We start from the raw sequence: 20,211 nt of genomic DNA, 5'->3' as shown, positions 1-20,211 counted from the left end.
GTCTCGCTGACTGACCCCTAGGAATTTTGTTGCTAAAGTGACATAATGTTACATCATTCGACTACCGTCAACACACTTTTTAAACCAAACCAAATAATACTGGTTTGTTCCTACGAGTAAGAAGTAAATTTAAACTGCATGCGTTGAGTTGTGATATATCAGTTCATTTGTTTGTACAAAATTTAACTTTATCTGTTTGTTATCACCTGTAATAAATGTCAAACAATTTGACAATAGTTTTCAGTATTAGTTCGGTGGAAACATTTCTGTTATGTTTACTAAATATAATTCTTGTATAATAGGTCTTAATGTATGTTTTTCTAATCATGAATCTTTGGGACCACCTGGTCCGTAGTAGTGACGTAATGCAACTAAAAAAATTATTGTAAATTTAATTTCAACCTTAACTTACAGTTCAATCAGCAAAAATTATAAAAAAAAAAAAACTATTTTATTATAAAAAAGCGATTTTCTTTAAAAGATTTTATTTGAACAGTTAAATGATACATTCGCTAGGTTCAGCATTAAATATAACCTTTTATCAACAACTTTAGTCTTAAGATTGTGTGCAATAAACTTACAAACTAACTTACATACATACATATTATCACGTCTATATCGAGCCAAGTATGTCAATCACGGAAACTGACTAGGAGAGTTAAGCTCAAAATATTCCGGTCCAATGTGAAAACCGTTTTGCTGTATGGGTGTGAGACGTGGAAGGTCACTAAAGACATCTCGCACCGTCTCCAAGTCGTCATTAACCGCTGTCTTCGCCGTATTCTCGGTGTTTACTGGCCTGAGAAAATCTCCAACGTAGACCTGTGGGAACGCTGCGGTGAGACTCCGATCGACCAGCAGATCAAACGCCGCAAATGGAACTGGATCGGCCACACGCTCCGAAGGGACCCCGAACACATACCGAGGCAAGCCCTAGACTGGAATCCCCAAGGAAAGCGTAAACGTGGCCGCCCTAAACAGACCTGGCGGCGGACAATCATCGCAGAGGTGAAGAATATAGGGAAGACTTGGAGCGAAATAAAACGCGAAGCTCAAGACCGAGCGGAATGGCGACGCACTGTGGATGCCCTCTGCCCCAGCTAGGGGACATAGGACCTTAAGTCAAGTAAGTCATATCGAGCCAAGAGTCTAAAAAAGAATTACAGGCCACGTTCAGCTGTTTGGCGTTATGATAGAATTTAGATTCAAATAGTGACAGGTTGCTAGCATGTCGCCTAAAAGAAGAATCCTAAGTTTATATGCCCTCAGACGCCTTTTACAACTGATAATTAAACTAAAACAAAGGAATGATGTTATTGAGATATTTGCCAAATACAAATTATATAAGCTTACATTGATTGTACCTTACCCTTAGCAAAAATAATTAAAAAAAACAGTAGACCCCTGAAAATAAACCTTAAAAATAATGCGCACAAAAGTAGCTGAAGCAATATTTTCTAATGGTACATAGGTATTTGACTCGAATCAAGATATGAAATTGTTTTAAATGATCATCAATTGACTTCATACACAGTTGATAGACAAACAGCGGTGTTGCGAAGTCGTGAAATAACGCTATTAAAATATTTTGTCTTGCAAAGAAGTTGTAAATTTTTGTGTAATAAAGGTGCTAAGAAAAATAAAAATGAAGAAATATTACTTCTTATTCAGTGAAGGCAGTAAAATTAATCAAGTGTTGTGCGCTGTATTGAGTAAGTTGATACATACATACATAAAATACACCTCTTTTCCAAATGGCAAAGCTTTAATAACATCTTGCTTCGTACATACATATAGTCACGTCTAAATCACTTGCGGTGTAGACAGAACAAACAATCGCGCAAAAGACTGAAAGGCCAAGTTCAACTGTATAGCTTCATGATGGAATTCAGATTCAAATAGTGTCCGGTTGCTAGCCCATCACCTACAAGAGATGTCCCAAGTTTATAAAAAATAAATTAAATAAATATATACGGGACAAATTACACAGATAAAGTTAGCCTCGAAGTAAGTTCGAGACTTGTGTTACGAGATACTAACTCAACGATACTATATTCCATAATAAATACTTATATAGATAAACATCCAAGACATTATGCCCTGGTCGGGATTCGAACCCGGGACCTCCAGTGTCACAGACAAGCGTACTACCGCTGCGCCACAGAGGCCGTCAAAAGCTTTTATAAGCCTATTCCTCAGCCTTTATGACATCCACGGGGAAGATATGAAGTGGTTCTATTCTGAAGTGTCTGTAACCACACGGCACGCACACAGGATGACAATGTAATGTATTTTCAGTAAATTGCGCCGTATTTTGTTACGGAGCTGGCATCGGCTGGATGTCGCCTATGTCCCTGCTGTTACAATCAGAGAACTCACCCAGAGGAGCACCATTGACGGTTACAGAAGTAAGTGAAATCAAGTTTTTATTGGATAAATAGGTAATTAACTGTTTATTGCCTACTTCATCACAACTATCCCAACCCTAAGTTATATTACAAATGCGAAAGTAAGTTTATTTATTTGTTTGTTTGTAACCTTTTCACGGTTTATCTACTGAATTAATCTTTTTGAAATATCACGTAAATGTAATTAAGAGTCTGGAGAAGGACGTGCATAACCTTTATCCCTGAAAAAACTAAAGATACCTACCGTGAGATTTGCGAAAACCTGAGATTGGCGCGTTCAAACAAACAAACTCTTTACCTTTATAATATTAGTATAGACGTGAACGAGAGAATATAGGTAAGTAAATCATTTGTTCCGCGTATTATTTCATGTTTTATTATTTATTCCCGTTATATTTTATTGTTTCAGATATCATGGATGGCTTCCATTGCATATTTGGTCTGTCTGGTGTTCGATTCTATAATGTCGTACCTAGGAGAAGCAGTCGGCAGAAAGAACACAATGATATTCCTATGTTTGTGTACAGCAGTAAGTATTCAACTTATGGAACTCTTAGAACCTTCAAATTAACACATAAAAATGTATATTTATGATCCGAAATTCTGAAATGAGTAAGTAAGTAAGCAGTATCCAGTATCTCTGGATTCTATCTAGATCTCTTTCTCCCAGATTACTTATGTGTCTTCAGGTAAAGTTTACGTGTGAGCCGTGTGGTTCCCGGTAGTTTTGAATAGGACCACGACATATCATTCCCAGGATGTCGTAAAGGCTTTTTAGAATAGGACCACTCCTTTTTCATTCCCAGGACCTCGTAATTTAATAAATTACGATAAATTCGGTTAATAAACTTTGGAATCTTCTTAAAGGCGATGGACTGCAGCATGCAACGTGATATTTTTATGCATGAACTCAGTACATACTTACTTATCGTGATACACATACTATATACACAACTTTATCTAATAAGAGTTTCAATAACACTTATTAAATCATGAAGACTGTCAATTACATTTAACTTTCAGACTTGCTGTAGTTACAGGAATAAAAAAGGGTATGTTGAGATGGTTCGGTCATGTGGAGAGGATGAATGAAAACAGGTTGACTAAGCAGATGTACAAGGAGAGTGTGGAGGAAAAGGTCGGAGTGGGAAGACCTAGACGAACGTATCTTGATCAAATTAAGGACGTCCTAGTAAAGGGTAAGGTCAAAAGTACCCGAAACCGCCGAGCTTGCATGAAGGGAGTTATGAATGTGGATGAAGTGAAGGAAATATGCAGAGATCGTGGCAAGTGGAAAGAGGTAGTCTCTGCGTACCCCTCCGGGAAAGAGGCGTGATTTCTATGTATGTATGTATGTTTCAGGCTTGCTGGATCGTGAAGCTGTCTTCTATGGAGACGTGGGCGTTCATACTGGCCAGAGCCCTGTTCGGTATTACCATGTCTGGAGTCTGCGTGATATGCCCGATGTATACCAAGGAGATCAGCGAAGACAGCGTCAGAGGGTTTCTGGGGACTTTGGTGGGTTTTCCAATGATCATCATCATCGTCAGTGCAGTGCAGCGGTAACAAACTGCACTGCAGCGGTAACAAACTGCACTGCAGCGTTTTCTTCAACAACGTCAACTTTCAACAACTATCAAAACTTTGAATAGTCATGTGGAACAAAATAATATACCTTCTAGGATAAGTTAATAACAAAATTGTTATTGTTCATTTACCTTGAAAATTTTCATAAATTTGGTAACGTCTATATCCCTTGCGGGGTAGACAGAGCCAACAGTCTTGAAAGGAACGAGTGGCTGCTATGCTATTTGGCTTAATGGTAGAATTGAGAATCAAATAGTGACAGGTTGCTAGCCCATCGCCTAAAAACGAATCCCAAGTTTGTAAGCCTATCCCTTAGTCGCCTTTTACGACTCAGGGAAAGAGATGGAGTGGTCCTATTCTTTTTTGTATTGGTGCCGGGAACCACACGGTCATTCATTTACCTTCAAAATTTTCCAAAGCTGTTGCAAAGAATATTTGTAAGCGGCCCAAGAGATCATGGCTCCGAAAACCCACATTTTGTTCCAGATGATATTCTTCCAAACATCCGGCAACTTGTTCTTGTACGTCATCGGAGACCTGTTCAGCTACAACACCATCCTGTGGATCTGCCTGGCCATGCCCACGGTGCAGGTGGTGCTGTTCATGATGATGCCGGAGTCGCCCTCGTATTTGGTTAAGAACGGGAAAGTTGAGGTATGTTTTTTTTTCTTTAAAATGTTTTGTCTGGAAGTGTTAGTACATTTACGACTGCCACAAACAAAAGGTGGGATAAGTCCGCCTTTGTATATTTTGTCTTATAAATTTACTGTATTTTTGTGTTCTTTTGTATTTACATTAAAGATGTTACAAACAAACAACCAAACAAATATACAAACAAACATACAAACAAACACACAAACAAACATACAAACAAACACACAAACAAACAAACATACAAACAAACATACATACAAAACAGGTATAATGCTGCGGCTCCATGGATGTGGAGTCGGATGTATTTATGCTCCAATCCGTAGAAGCTTTACTTTGCCACTATAGTAATTAAATTTATTAAAATTAATTCTATAAAATGTTCTACAATCTTTTGCTATCCCGAAGCTCAATGTCACGAAAGTGCTCTACTGAATCTTATTAATTCTTCAGCCCTATCAGTCTTAGTCACTATAGTCGTCCATAGTCTAGTAGATAATGGCTTATCTATAACTAAAGGCGCTTTACTTCATGTGGACTATTTTGGACGACATCTCTGTCTGCGTCTCATAGTCCGATGGACGAATGGAATTTCAATAAGTTTTTTACAATTTCTATTTTAACAGCCTCTGTGGCGCAGCGGTTATACGCTTGTCTGTGACATCGGAAGTCCCGGGTTCGAATCCCGGTCAGGGCACGATGAGAAACGAACTTTCTCTGATTGGCCTGGGTCTTGGATGTTTATCTATATAAATATTAATTATAAAATATACATAGTATCGTTGAGTTAGTATTTCGTAACACAAGTTTCGAACTTACTTCGAGGCTAACTCAATCAGTGTAATTTGTCCCGTAGATATTTATTTATACATACATACATACATGCATATGGTCACGTCCACATCCCCTGCGGGGTAGACAAAACCAACAGTCTTAAAAGACCGATAGGCCAAGTTCAGCCATTTGCCTAAATGGTAGAATTGAGATACAAATAGTGTATTTATTTATTATTTATTTAATTTCTCTTGCCCAGGAAGCTCTGAGTGTGATGGCGTGGCTTCGCTGCAAACCAGAAGACGATGTCTCATTAAAACAAGAGCTGGACATTATCATAAAAGAACAGAACGCTGACGAGGAGAGCAGTCAGTTTGCATTGAAAGCTATATGTGAGCATTGACAACTTAGTATCTACTTAAATTTACACTTCATCATTGTCATTATCTATAGAAATTGTATTTAGTCCTACTTATACATACAGACATATCATCACATCTATACAGGGTAGACAGAGCCAACAGTCTTAAAAGGACTGAAAGCCCACGTTCAGCTGTATGGCTTTATGATGTTATTGCCGTGTGGTTTCCGGCACCATAGGAACGGAAAAGAATGAATAGTCTTTCCCATGGATGTCGTAAAAGGCGACTAAGGGATTGGCTTATAAACTTGAGATTCTTCTTTTAGGCGACAGACTTGCAACCTGTCACTATTTGAATCTCAATTCTATCATTAAACCAAACAGCTAAACGTGGCCTATCAGTCTTTTTAAGATTGTTGACTCTGTCTACCCCACAAGGGATATGGACGTGATTATATGTATGTATGTAATTGAGATTGAAATAGTGACAGCTTGCTACTTCGCCTACAAGAAGAATCCCAAGTTTTTTCAATTTTCTTTTAGTCGCCTTATACTACATACAACCGTTATTGCATTCCTTTTCATGATGATTCCACGGGCCATATCTTGCTATGCAATATTTTGTAGACCTGTGACTCCATGATCATCATCAAGTCAGTAAACTCATTAATATACTTATTTTACAGTACAAGATAAAATCCTCTTTAGAGCGTTCAAAATCGCCGTATTAGTATCCCTCGCTCGAGAATTCTGCGGCGCCATACCAGTCCTGAACTTTGCTGGGGAGATCTTCTCCCTGTCCGCAGAAGGGGGGGGCATCGTCATGCTGACTCCGAACCAGCAAGCCATGCTGCTTGGAGCTGTGCAAGTGTGTGGGGCTATGCTGGCTTCCAGCGTCGTGGAATTTGTAGGAAGGAAGGTAGAGTGAAGAAATGGTCAGAAAACAAAATCATAATTTAATTTATACAGAACCTGTACTATAACCAGATCTTTCCCATACATACATACATAAAATCACGCCTCTTTCCCGGAGGGGTAGGCAGAGACTACCTCTTTCCACTTGCAACGATCTCTGCATACTTCCTTCGCTTCATCCACATTCATAACTCTCCTCATGCAAGCTTAATATAAACATCTTTCCCATAAATGTCATGAAATATGACTAAGGGAAAGTCTAATAAGCTTGGGATTCTTCTTGTAAGCGAAAGGCTAGTAACCTGTCACTGTATACATACATAGATACATATGGTCACTTCTATATCCCTTGCGGGGTAGACAGAGTCAACAGTCTTGAAAAGACTGAATGGCCACGCTCAGCTATTTGGCTTAGCGATAGAATTGAGATTCAACTTAGTGACAGGTTGCTAGCACATCGCCTGAAAAAGGATCCCAAGTTTGTAAGCCTATCCCTTAGTCGCCTTTTACGACATCCATGGGAAAGAGATGGAGTGGTCCTATTCTTTTTTGTATTGGTGCCGGGAACCACACGGCACTGTATTTGAATCTTAATTACATCTCAGCCTGAATGGAGTGGAGTGGAGTGTAACGACGTGGTCATTATGCTCTGTTTTACTATCTTCTGTGACGCTCTGACGCTGTTAACAAAATTTCTTATCTCAATAATCCAATTTCAATCACTTCATTACATTCCCGTTAATGACACCTTCAAATATTTTTTTTTTCCTTCCAGCCGCTATTTGTTATCACTGCCATAATATCCGGGATCAGCCTGGTCGTGCTAGCGTCCTGGTTCCTAGTCAGGGAACTGGGAACAGCCCTCCCTGCTTGGATCCCAGTCGCCACCCTCTGCCTGACTATCTTCTGCGACGCGTCGGGCATTCAGCCTGTCTCAATCGTCATTATCAGTGAAATGTTCTCTTACAAGGTAACTTTCATTTTATACATACATACATTTTAAAGAATGTTTCAAGAAAAAGGTTTATAAACGTTACACGAGCGATGCCGGGGCGTGTATCTAATTTTCAAATACTTTGGGATACTCTTTTATATCACACTTATACAATTGAAACTTTAAGTCACGACACGAGTCTTTGTTTGTTTATGTTTATTTTTTTTTTATTAAGTGCGCAGATTGTATATATAGTAATAAATTCGTTGAGTTGTGACCTTTTTGTATTGCTGCAGCTCACACCCTAATTAATTTGTATTTCATATGAAATTGTAAATTGTGTGTAGCAAATCAAATAAATGAATTATCTATCTATCATACATTAAATGCATAAAATTACGGCCGCTTTCCGGAGACTAGGCAGAGACTACATCTTTCCACTTGCCGCCATTCCTGCATACTTCTTTCGTTTAGGATATATGTGGATTAGGCGAAAGATCAAAATACGGCTGCCTAAGTATAGGTTCCAATCCTAACTCGACCACATGCTAATGACTCTTCTCTAAGTTTATGTAGATTAAGTTCTAAACAGTACTGTTTAAAATTTAACTGTCTATTGTTTAACAGTGTCATACCACGCTCTTACGGTTCAGAAAACTGAATGTGAAAACATGGATTAGTTTTCCCTGCAAAGGTTTCGGAGGTGAGACATATATCGCTTGGTGTCAACACATCTAGCGCACCATGGTTTTTGTTTAAAAAAGTGAGGATAGATCTGCGACTAACGCCAGGTTTAAAAATGTTCGAAAGAAGTTTGCAAAGGGCGTGACAAGCAGCAGGCTAGTCTGTCTATCCCTCCATAAAAAGTTATCATTATATTATTTTCTTTCCAGTATCGAGGCACAGTCATGGCAGCATCAATGACAACTTCTGGATTGGCTGCCTTCCTGCAAATGCGGTTCTTCAAACCGCTAACAATAGCCATAGGTATCCACGTATCGTTCTACTTCTTCGGCGCTGTTTGCCTGGTAGCAGCTGTTTATGTTATCCTGGTATTCCCGGAGACGAAGCTAAGGAGTGTGGAGCAGATACAGTACGATTTGAAGACGAAGAAGGAGAAGAAGAAAGAGTTGGAATCGCGGAGTGAAAACAAGGAAATTGAGATAGAAAAGTAAGCAGTAGGTACGAGTTATATAGTACAGAAAAAACAAACTAGGTAGGTAGGTATTGAATTTATTATCGTAATCTCAGTGTTCAAATCTATTAAACTTTTTCTTGTTTTTAAGATTTTTTAAATTACTTCCACTTTTAAAATCCTACAAGTTTTTTATTTTCCCCAGATGAAAACGCTTGACCGCAAATAAATAATTTTGGATATTCATAATGTTGATGTTACGAATGTATTTTTCATAGCATGAGTGTAACTTACAGACCAGTGATAAGGGAATATGAAAGGTAAACATAAAACAAAAACCAAATATCTGAATATTAATAAGGTTTATTATTAAAATTTTATATTTTTAATTCAAACCTGTTAATTGAACCTATTTCATAATAAAATACTGTTGTAAATTTAATAATTATAGCACCTGTACAAAATTTTATGCTAAACCTAGGTATTTGATTACAATAAAACTACACCTAAATTTACTAAATCTACTATTAGTCTCCTGTTTTAACTAAGAGCTTATATCGATATCGATAATAATTGAAATTAAAATTTTAAATAAAAATTTCAATTTGATAGATACTATATCTTATAATAACTTCCTTATACCTATGACAAATGTCGACATAAATATAAGGGATGTTTCAAATATTCGAGCGTCCAATGATATTGAAATTCTTTGGGCAACAATCGTTACAAAGGTTGACTCAACAATCAGTATTATGTAAAATATTTAATTTTTAAACAAATTTGATTAAGCAGATATACAAGGAGAGTGTGGAGGGAAAGGTCGGAGTGGGAAGAGAAGAGAGTTATGAATGTGGATGAAGCGAAGGAAGTATGCAGAGATCGTGGAAACAGGAAAGAGGTAGTCTCTGCCTACCCCTCCAGGAAAGAGGCGTGATTTTATGTATATATGTATGTTTAAACAAATTCAATGGACATTTTCAACATCTCTTCGTTTCTTCATGAACAGCGTTTGAATAACGTCCACGCTAAGTCCTTTGGTCTCCGGCAAGAAGAAGATGCTGTACACTGAGGTGAGGAAGCTAATTACGGCGAAAACAAAGAAGACTGGCCCGATACCGAACTTGGAGACGATGGGCTGGAACACGTAGAGAAGCGCGAAGTTGCAGAGCCACGCCCATTCCATGATCAGCATTGACACGAAACCTTTCACCTGGAAGACATTTTAAGCCTGTTAGAAACAAAGTTTAATGCATAATGGCTCGACTCTACTATAGAATCAGTTTTCTTATAATTAAAACAAAATGTATTTACTTCTCAACGGCAAGCAAAAAATATACACACATATAATCACGTCCATATCCCTTGCGGGGTAGACAGAGCCAACAGGCTTGAAAAGACTGATAGACCACGTTCAGCTGTTTGGCTTAATGATAGAATTGAGATTTCAATAGTGACAGGTTTTTAGCCCATCGCTTAGAAGAAGAATCCCAAGTTTATAAGCACATCCCTTAGTCGCATTTTACGACATCCATGGGAACTTGATCCTATTCTTTTTTAATAAAAAATATTATACTACGTAAATGCATCGGAATCCCAGAAAATAGTCATTGGAGTCAAATTTAGGACGTCCTGGTAAAGGGTCAGGTCAAAAGTACCCGAAACCGCCGAGCTTGCATGAAGAGAGTTATGAATGTGGATGAAGTGAAGGAAGTATGCAGAGATCGTGGCAAGTGGAAAGAGGTAGTCTCTGCCTACCCCTCCGGGAAAGAGGCGTGATTTTATGTATGTATGTATGTAGTCATTGGAGCACGGTGGCATACCAGTCAGACCGTCACTAACTATAAAGCAACTGTTAACAAACATTATAGAACCACTGACCTCAGGCAAAAATACCTCGGCCAGCATTATAAAAGGCACGGTGCCGGCTCCCAAAGTGAACGTGACACTGTAAAAGTATATGAACAGGGCGATCAGCCATTTCGGACCCCACTCAAAGATGATCAGCGACCCGGTGACCACGCAGAACGCGCCGGTCAGGAAGGAGGAGACGATCATTAGCAACTGGAAAATAAATTTGATGATTTCTAAAAAAATACAGGGTGACTTTTAATTCAACTGCATAAATTTAACTGTTAAGTTTACTCATCTAAAGGATATTAAAAAACGTTAAAAGAAAATTGTCGGTTAATATTTTTTTAAAAATAAAAGTATCAAAATCCATTTTTTTTTTTATTTTAAATCTATATATATAAAACTCTTCCGTTACTGAGTGACTGACTGACAGACAACGCACAGTCGAAACTACTGGTCGTAGACAGCTGAAATTTGGAATGTAGGTTCCTTGGGATATGTAGGGGAGCACTAAGAAAGGATTTTTGGAAATTCAACCCCCAAGGGGGGGAAAAGGGGTAAAAACGTTTCTATGAAAAATCTTATTCCTTGGGTTTATAAACTTGAAACTTGGCATGAACACGTACATAGGCAAGTAAATATGTTTGACATTATAAGTTTTTTCATCTATATATATAAAACTCATCCGTTACTGAGTGACTGACTGACAGACAACGCACAGTCGAAACTACTGGTCGTAGACAGCTGAAATTTGGAATGTAGGTTCCTTGGGATATGTAGGGGAGCACTAAGAAAGGAATTCTGGAAATTCAACCCCCAAGGGGGGGAAAAGGGGTAAAAACGTTTCTATGAAAAATCTTATTCCTTGGGTTTATAAACTTGAAACTTGGCATGAACACGTACATAGGCAAGTAAATATGTTTGACATTATAAGTTTTTTCAAACTGCCCTCCAATCGTGATTTAGGGGGTGCGATTGGGTGACTGATTTATTAACGCACAGCCGAAACCGCTCGGTATAGGAGTCTGAGATTTTGAACAGAGGTTCCTTTAGTAACATAAGTGAGCACTAAGAAGGGATTTTTGAAATGTCAACCCCCAAGGGGGGGAAACGGGATAAACTGAGCCGGGGCTGCGGGAAAGTTCTAACGAGATACCGTGGCCCCGGAACGCAAAGGGCAACTGAAGGAACGAGTTGGTTTTTAGTCAGTAAAAGTCCCTTCCGTTCCACCCAGAGCGGGAGAGGTCATTTGATGATTTCCCATCCTTAAAAAAAAAGACTTTGTATGACAACTTTCAGTCGTCTCTTTAACATACATAATAACATACATAATTATGTACATACATGCATAACATTTATAACATCACGCCTTTAAATCCCTATTTTGTGTTAACACTACCCATACAAACAGCTAAAAGGAAACAAGTGAAGAGACGAAATTTGTCGGCATCCATTTTCACCTAAATTCTTAACGTTAATGAGATTTACTTTTTATTATCAGGTCAACCTAATAGCCTCACATGTACGTATAACTTCGTAAGAATTTTCTTTCAACTCCTAACCGTTGAGGAGTTGTACCTTCCATCATCAGCTCATTCACATGGGATGATGACTATCAGACGCAAATACTTAAACAGATCTATGAAATTGTCAAAAACGTAATTGCCTGTAAATTTGAGGTTTGCCCTTGATTTCCCTGGAATACCATCATCAGATCCTGACTAGGTAACAACGGGACCAACTTGAAAGTATACTCTACCGAACAAAAAAAGAATCACGTAAATCGGTCCATAAATCTCGGCGTAATCGGTATGCATAAATAAAACACCCGAATTTTAAATATAAAAGCGAAAAACACTCACTTAGGAATCACGAAATCTCAAAATCTACTGAGCCAATAAAGATGAAATTTGACAGGAACGTAGATTTTAATTAGGAGGGATACACTAAGAAAGAATTTTTTGGAAATTAAATTCCTAAGGGGGTAAAATGGGAGAAATTTTATGGCGTATCCTTATAATCTAAAATAAATTTGCGCGGGCGAAGCCGCGGGCAAAAGCTAGTTAGTTATAATTTCTTTTTGTAGTATTGGTCTGTATTAAAGCGTGTGACGTAGTTTTTGAGGGTTTTTTAAATGTGAAAATGATGACGTTTAATTTAAATAAAAATAGGCTCAAACGGCTCAGAAGCATGGATATAGTCTATGTTTAAAAGGTCGCAGTTGTTTTAAATGTCACCCTGTATATGGAACGTCTCATTCGCATTTCAGCATCGCGTATATTTTAGAAACGAGGTGCCGTCTAACTCGGATCTGACTGACTCTTTTTTATGTTTCGTAGAGTTTACATACCTCTACGAAACATATAGAAGAGTCAGTCAGATCCAAGTTAGATGGCACCTCGTGAGACGTAACTTACGTAGAGGTATGTAAACCAGGGATGTAACGGAGGTAGTTTTATCGGAACAGAAGGCGGAGTCGGAGTTTTCAAATTTGCTTTATCGGAGTCGGAATCGGAGTCGGAGTCGGAGGAAGGATCAGAAAGTCTATTCTATTTCTTAATGAGTCGTAAATTAAGCCAGCATCACTAAAAAGTTATTCGCTCGCTACCGAGCCTGGTGAACACGACAAATATTGGCAGGCAATTGAGTGAAGTGGCTGGAATTTTGTATTTACTTTCTACCACAATAACGGATCATCACTAATATTAATACGTACAATAGATAAAGTGCACGTAGTGGGTGTCGGGGGCCGGGGGGATTCCCCGCGCGACACGTATGAACCTGTTCATAACAGTCGACACAGGCTGCCGCCGCCGCTATGTTATGCTTTGACCTCCGATTAAAACCTTCGGTGTAAAAGTGTCGGAGCCGAAGTCGGAACCGAAGGTGCAATAATTATCGAAAGTTCCGACTTAACGGAATCGGAGTCGAAGCTCCGTAACATCCCTGATGTAAACTCTACGAAACATAGAAGTCATTCGTTCGACGGCCTCTGTGGCGCAGCGGTAGTACGCTTGCCTGTGACACCGGAGGTCCCAGGTTCGAATCCCGGCCAGGGCATGATGAGAAAAAAACTTTTTCTGATTGGCCTGGGTCTTGGATGTTTATCTATTATAGTATCGTTGAGTTAGTATCTCGTAACACAAGGCTCGAACTTACTTCGGGACTAACTCAATCAGTGTAATTTGTCCCGTATATATTTATTTATTTATTCGTTTTTCCACTTTTGACTTTTACATTAAGAAAATGACGATGTAGGGGAACGTGGTGTAATGGGAGCGGTCGGGCAATGGGAGCTATGGTGTTTGAGCGGAATGCAGACACATTTGCGCGATCGTTGGTACTCGGCTACTTCCGTCGACAATCGGCAAACTTCGCCTGACGCGCTTGAACCGTTAGTGCCATTCGTTTAGTCACAAGGGACAGTTGTGTGTTTTTCGCTCCACGCTTACAAGAAATTGCCGATTGCCATTATCAAGGTAAGCATGAAAATATAATCTTATTTTAATGTAGTTATGCTTATTATATCGCTAGATTCGTTAACTAACAAGTACAAATAGTTGAATTGTGATTGAGAATACAATTACATAGTTATGTCAATACTTTTCAAAATGGTGGTCAGCGGCTAATGGTAGCCTAGTAAGGCTCTCATTACTCGACATCGATCCCATTGCCCCATTTAGTCAATTCAGATATATAAAATGCTTATTTTTTCTTTTAGATGCCACGTACAAGAACTCGGACAACAACAAAAGCTTCTTGGACAGTGGATTCATTAGAAAATGCAGTATTTGTTCGACAGTAGCTACAAAAACTCACCTAAGCTGGGAAGACGTACTGTATTTGCCCAAGAAGAAAAGCCAAACCAAGCGTTTTATAATATTGATAATTGTAATAACTAAATCTCATGCATAGTATACGTTTTGTTACTTTTTTCTTTAATAGTAATTATAATGGCTCCCATTTTCCCTATGAGCGTTAAATGGGCTCTCATTACCCGCATCTGTCGGGTAATAGGAGCGACTGACTTTTTTTAGTAAAACGCTAATTGTACCTTATTTCATGTCTGTACTTGATTATAACTATGATTAAAATGTTCTCTAATAATGAAGGTAAGAGTTTATAATAAAAAAATACAAATATTTCGACTAACGTGATTTTTATTAAAACTTTCCCTTAATAGGCTCCCATTACCCTATTCTCCCCTAGTACTTTTTACGCAACAAAACATGCAAATTCTATATTGTAGGTAGGTAGGTAATTATAACGCTTTAGGAGATCATGAGATCCGTTTATCCCTTATGACCGTGCCGTGTGAGATTCATATAGTGACAGGTTGCTAGCCCATCGCCTAAGATATGAATCCCAAGTTTATAAGCCATTCCCTTAGTCGTCTTTTACGACATCTATGGGAAGGAGATAGAGTGGCTCCATTTTTTTTTCTATTGATGCCGGGAACCACACGGCCATCACCCTCTATCCCCAAAAACGTAAATCTGAAGTACCAGGGTATCATAAAATAAGAAGAACTCACCCTCCTCCCAGCTTTATCGGTGATGAAGCCAGCTAGCAGAGAAGCCACGACATTGATACCACACAGCAGGACACTGCACAGCGTTGGAGACATGACGGTCTCTGGTATGACCTGGGCGAACAGAGGAACAGCGTACACCATGACCACGACGAGACCTTGGAAGATGGCAGCTGTCATGAGGACAAGCATGACGATCATCGCCCGATGGGTGGACCGAGATTTTTCTGAACAAAATAAATGCAATAATTAGTCAATGTAATCAGGAGTTAGTACATATTGCAAGGATGGACAAAAAAGTGCCGTGTGGTTCCCGGCACCAGTAAAAAAAAGAATAGGACCACTCCATCTCGTTCCCATGGATGTCGTAAAAGACGACTAAGGGATGGGCCTATAAACTTAGGATTCTTCTTTTAGGCGATGGGCTAGAAACCTCACTATTTGAATATCAATTCTTTCGTTAAGCCAAATAGCTGAACGTTGCCATTCAGTCTTTTCAAGACTGTTGGCTCTGTCTATCCCGCAAGGGATATAGACGTGATTATATGTATGTATGGACAAAAAATTACCATTAAAAATTAATTTAAGCCATCACCCCCCTAAAGTTTCACTAACCCTGTAGTATAATAAACCCAGGTAGGTACACATATTTTGCTTTAGTCCCGGTTGCATCCTCACCACTCTGGATAAAAGCCCGGGGTATGCCTTCGACCATGGATCCTGGATTGGGTGAGTCAGGTTTTTACACGCAGCGACTCCCGTCTGACCTCCGTAACCTTTGCAGGGTAATTCTATGAGAGGTTCCAATTATTATGTACCAAATATTAAAAAAGATATCATTCCTGTTCACTCACTTAATAACTGCATAAATGTGGGTGGTTTGTCGGGAGTCTGCGGCTTTTCAGCAGGATTCAGTCTCACTTCCTCCGGAGTCAAGTCTCCTGCAAATGAAAATCATATGTCAATATATAGGTACGTAATTATTATTTAAATAAAGATATAATAATCTTTTTCTCTAAATACATTTAAATTTGTTTTAAAACTAACTATTTAAACTAACAAGTTGAAAAACAAATTTACTTTTTGAATTGAATATTGAATATTATATTATTTTCCGTTCTTTTAGATAAGTTTATAATATAATGTATGTTTACAAAATAAAGAGAAATTTGACTAGAGTTTAATCAATCTTACGATATATTAACCAATGATAGTTTTCAAGTGTAACGCGGGTTAATTCTTCTGTGCTGTTTAAACTTTAGGTTATAAAAAAAAACAAATCATCTAACCATCCAGATCCGGATTCAAGGCAAGTTTGATTTTCTCAATCTCTTGCAGCACCTCTTTCGAATCTGGCTTGCAACTTCGATAAAATGCAACCGACTTCTTCGCTTCCTATTAAATACAGTTAAGTAAGTATTAAGTAATGAATGAATCATGCATTAAAAATAATTATAATTTTAAATGAGGTTGATAGAAGATCTAAAAGAATATATCTACCTCTTCCTTCCCTCTTTGCATCAAAACAATCGGCGATTCCTTCAGAACCCACAGAACGGCGACCGAGCAGGCCGCAAGTACCAGGAACACATAAGTCATGACGTAGTAGCTCAAAATGCTTCCCAACAATATCGAGATCAACATTCCGAGGCCGTTGAAAACCACGACTAACGACGTCATAGTGCCTCGAACACTTTCGTGACAGAATTCGGATATGTACACGGGAACCACTAAGAAAACAGAGCCACTTAAACCGAATATAAATATCGCAGTTAGGACCACTTCTATGCGGTTTGTGAATGCTATCATGATCCAGCCAATCTGTAATAAACATATAATTTTCTAAGCATTTTATGACAATTAAGTCGTTAAGTATATATTATGTTCTAGCGACCCGCCCCGGCCCGCCCACGGGTGCAAAATTCGGAAAAAATTATACATAAAAACCTTCCTCTTGAATCACTCTAGGTACCTGTTACAAAAAACCGCATCAAAATCCGTTGCGTAATTTTAAGGATTTAAGCATACAGACAAACAGACTAAAATAGCGACTTTGTTTTATACTATGTAGTGATAATAATATAAACATAATTGAACCTTGTTAAAAAAGTAAGTCGTAATTTATTCTTATTTTAAATCAACTAAGTATCGGTATTTACTACGTAAGTCCAGAGTCTTAACTGGTTTTTCAAAGCATGTCATAGTTTTTTTCTATAATAAAGACAATTTGAAAAAATCTTGCATATAAGATAAGTCTTAAAAAAGTTAATTACATTTTTTCCAAGTAAAATTTCAAATAAATTGTTTTCAATAAAAAAATACATTGAACAAACTTATAATCACATCTTGAATTACCAACCCAAATAAAAATTCCACTCACCAATCCCATGGCAGTCGACAAAATGGCGCAATATTTCCTTCCTAACGTTCCCAACAAGTAAGCCATTATTGGATTCCCCACCATACCACCAATGGAAGACAGGCTTCCAAGAAGGGAAGCCTCTCCTTCTGTCATTGGTCGGTTCAGCGTGGTGTTCTCGGAAGTGAAAAGGAGAAGGGTGGAGGAAGGCCATGCGAAGGTGATGCCGAGGCCCATGCAGCCGAAACCCACTAAAATTGGATAGTTTACGTAATTAACCCAAAACTTCTTTTTATACATATGGTCACGTCTATATCCCTTGCAGGGTAGACAGAGCCAACAGTCTTGAAAAGGCTGAATGGCCACGTTCAGCTATTTGGCTTTAAGATAGAATTGAGATTCAAATAGTGACAGGTCGCTAGTCCATCGCCTAAGGGAAGAATCCCAAGTTTATAAGCCTATCCCTTAGTCGCCATTTCGACATCCATGGGAAAGAGATGGAGTGGCCCTATTCTTTTTTGTATTGGTGCCGGGAACCACACAGTCATTCACTTCTTTTTACCAGACCAAAAAAATCATAATTATCTTAACGTTTGCTACTTTCTAAACAAGGAATCTCTTCCATAGACAAGGAAGAATATCACGGTCCGCTTTTGTAATCAAGATCTAGAAGATCTGCTAGGAAATGTGTGCGTGAGGCGTTAATACACACTGGCATACTATGGGTGCTTCAATTTGCCGTATATTAAAACTCCGTCCGCCTTTTTTTCTACGTCTTTTCTACCCTTCATTTTTATTTTACTAATTCCTTACTAAGTAGGTCTCATCACAAACAAATCACACGGCTTGAGCAAGCCCCAAAAGTAATTTTGTAAAATTTATTATTTAAGCCGCTAACTTACATATTAACGTAGCTATTAATTGAATTAATAATCCCTTCATTTTTATTTTTCAAATTTCCTTTCAGCACTAAGTAGGTTCCATCACCAGAACAAGAATAGTTTTGAGAAAATCAGTTTCCGCTATACGATCACAATTATGAATTGTCACTATCATATACTAGGCAAACATGAAATCAAAGGATTTGTGATAATTCGAGTGGAGGTATGTTTTAGACGTAGATAAGGGAGAGACACATTAACAACTATTTGAATGAATTAATGCTCCAGTTGATAATGTTCAGATAATAGGTTTCTGATTAGGATCGCCATCATCATTTTGTTGTTCCTTAGAATAAATACCAAAGTTAATCATGGCTGTTGCGCTGGGTGAAAGTGTTAATTCCCCTTATTCAGCTTCTACGATATCCGCGAAAAATGTATAACTAAGTCAGGTAGATAAAAAAATATAATGTTATAAATAAACTAAAAAATATCACGATTTATGCTATATAGGTAGTAACTATATATATATATCTAGGTCTTCAGGCCTTAAATATATATAAGTATAGATAAGTATAGATATATACTTATATATATTTAAGGCCTGAAGACCACGTTCAGCTGTATGGCTTCACAATGGAATTGATATTGAAATAGTGACAGGATGTTCACCCGTCGCCTACAAAAAGAATCCGAAGTTTATTAACTTTACCCTTAGTTGGCCTTTACGACATACATGGCAACGATATGGAGTGGTCCTATTCCAAAATGCCGGGAACCAGATGGCACGAGATTGATTTAATATTTAATAGTTGGTAGTTAATTCATATTTGTTTAAATTTCTTAATTATTAATACATTTTAAATTATTAATCCATGTGACCAAACCCTTACAGATGATTAGCAAAAAGCTAGATTTGGGCAGTTCATTTAGATAATCTTATCTCATTATATTAGGGTCCTCATAAGTACAAAATATAAAACCTTTTATCGAAACTTACTACAGTTAACTATTTTTTTGCTTCTCAGTATAAACAAATATCCATCCCCAGCAGATGACGTCACGATCATGTGTTATTACCCGAATTCAGACAAGTAAGTACAAGGTTTTGCTTTGCCTCTACTTATAATAAAGTAACAGGCGATAGGCTTGCAACCTGACACTATATTTGATCAATATACACCTCCGGCGACACTGACAAGCGTGCTACCGCTGCGACACAGAGGCCGATAATTTTTTTAAGAATCATCTCATAATGACCTTTTCAGAGACAAAAAACACATAAATTTCTTTACCCTGGAAAAAGTTAGCATTATACAAATTTATTTTCCGATTTTTTACATGCGGATTTCTTAAAAGTATTTAATTTTAGAAATTTCAAAATAACAAACGTCAATTCGAACAAATAAGGTGCAGGGCATATTCAAATTCAAAATTTTTATTCATTATTATAGGATACTTCATATCGCTTAATAATTGTCAAATCTTTTGGTTTCATAACATTGGTTGACGTCAAATAAATTACTTAAAACTAAGTTTACTGCCGCTTCCAAGGCGTCAGTGCAGAAGCGGTACATATGATCTCTAGAACCATAATCTAAAAGGCGGCACGCGCTTGACCAGAGAAAACAAACAGAGCTAAAAGTAAAACTATATTTATCTGCAATTTAAGTTTCCTAATATATGGTGCTACATCATTTTATGTTTATGATATAATCAGTACATATACATACATATAATCACGTCTATATCCCTTGCGGGGTAGACAGAGCCTACAGCCTTTTAAAGACTGATAGGCCACGTTCAGCTGTTTGGCTTTAA

At 37.9% G+C, this 20,211-nt stretch overlaps 2 protein-coding genes across 5 annotated transcripts; one reads left to right on the top strand and one right to left on the bottom strand.

Annotated features, from left to right (window-relative positions):
- The first annotated feature begins 155 nt into the window (after nt 1–155).
- On the top strand, nt 156–9,124 carry LOC106137998 (solute carrier family 2, facilitated glucose transporter member 6). 4 transcript variants are annotated; one of them, XM_060951217.1, is made up of 10 exons: nt 1,523–1,712; nt 2,299–2,408; nt 2,818–2,937; nt 3,771–3,926; nt 4,482–4,649; nt 5,680–5,812; nt 6,468–6,700; nt 7,472–7,666; nt 8,524–8,801; nt 8,971–9,124. In XM_060951217.1, exons 1-10 carry the CDS (start codon nt 1,646–1,648, stop codon nt 8,972–8,974), a joined length of 1,464 nt encoding a protein of 487 aa, XP_060807200.1. In that variant the 5' UTR covers nt 1,523–1,645; the 3' UTR covers nt 8,975–9,124. The 4 variants fall into 4 exon arrangements, with proteins under 4 accessions (XP_060807202.1, XP_013194418.2, XP_060807200.1 ...); XM_013338964.2 differs by lacking the exons at nt 1,523–1,712; nt 8,971–9,124 and adding an exon at nt 165–1,126 and having other exon boundaries at nt 8,524–8,903; XM_060951219.1 differs by lacking the exons at nt 1,523–1,712; nt 2,818–2,937; nt 8,971–9,124 and adding an exon at nt 156–1,126 and having other exon boundaries at nt 8,524–8,906.
- On the bottom strand, nt 9,115–18,561 carry LOC106137999 (facilitated trehalose transporter Tret1). Its single transcript, XM_013338965.2, has 8 exons — nt 18,412–18,561; nt 17,531–17,760; nt 16,651–16,971; nt 16,440–16,545; nt 16,005–16,091; nt 15,154–15,377; nt 10,647–10,829; nt 9,115–9,978 (listed from the first exon to the last, which is right to left on the bottom strand). The coding sequence occupies exons 1-8, from the start codon at nt 18,449–18,451 to the stop codon at nt 9,733–9,735; spliced, it is 1,437 nt and encodes a 478-aa protein (XP_013194419.2). The 5' UTR covers nt 18,452–18,561; the 3' UTR covers nt 9,115–9,732.
- Between the last annotated feature and the right edge of the window lie 1,650 nt (nt 18,562–20,211).

This window comes from Amyelois transitella, chromosome 24, assembly GCF_032362555.1.
Source record: "Amyelois transitella isolate CPQ chromosome 24, ilAmyTran1.1, whole genome shotgun sequence".
Taxonomy (NCBI): domain Eukaryota; kingdom Metazoa; phylum Arthropoda; class Insecta; order Lepidoptera; family Pyralidae; genus Amyelois; species Amyelois transitella.
Note: the sequence above shows the minus strand (reverse complement) of the source record. Positions and strands in the feature narration are given on the sequence as shown.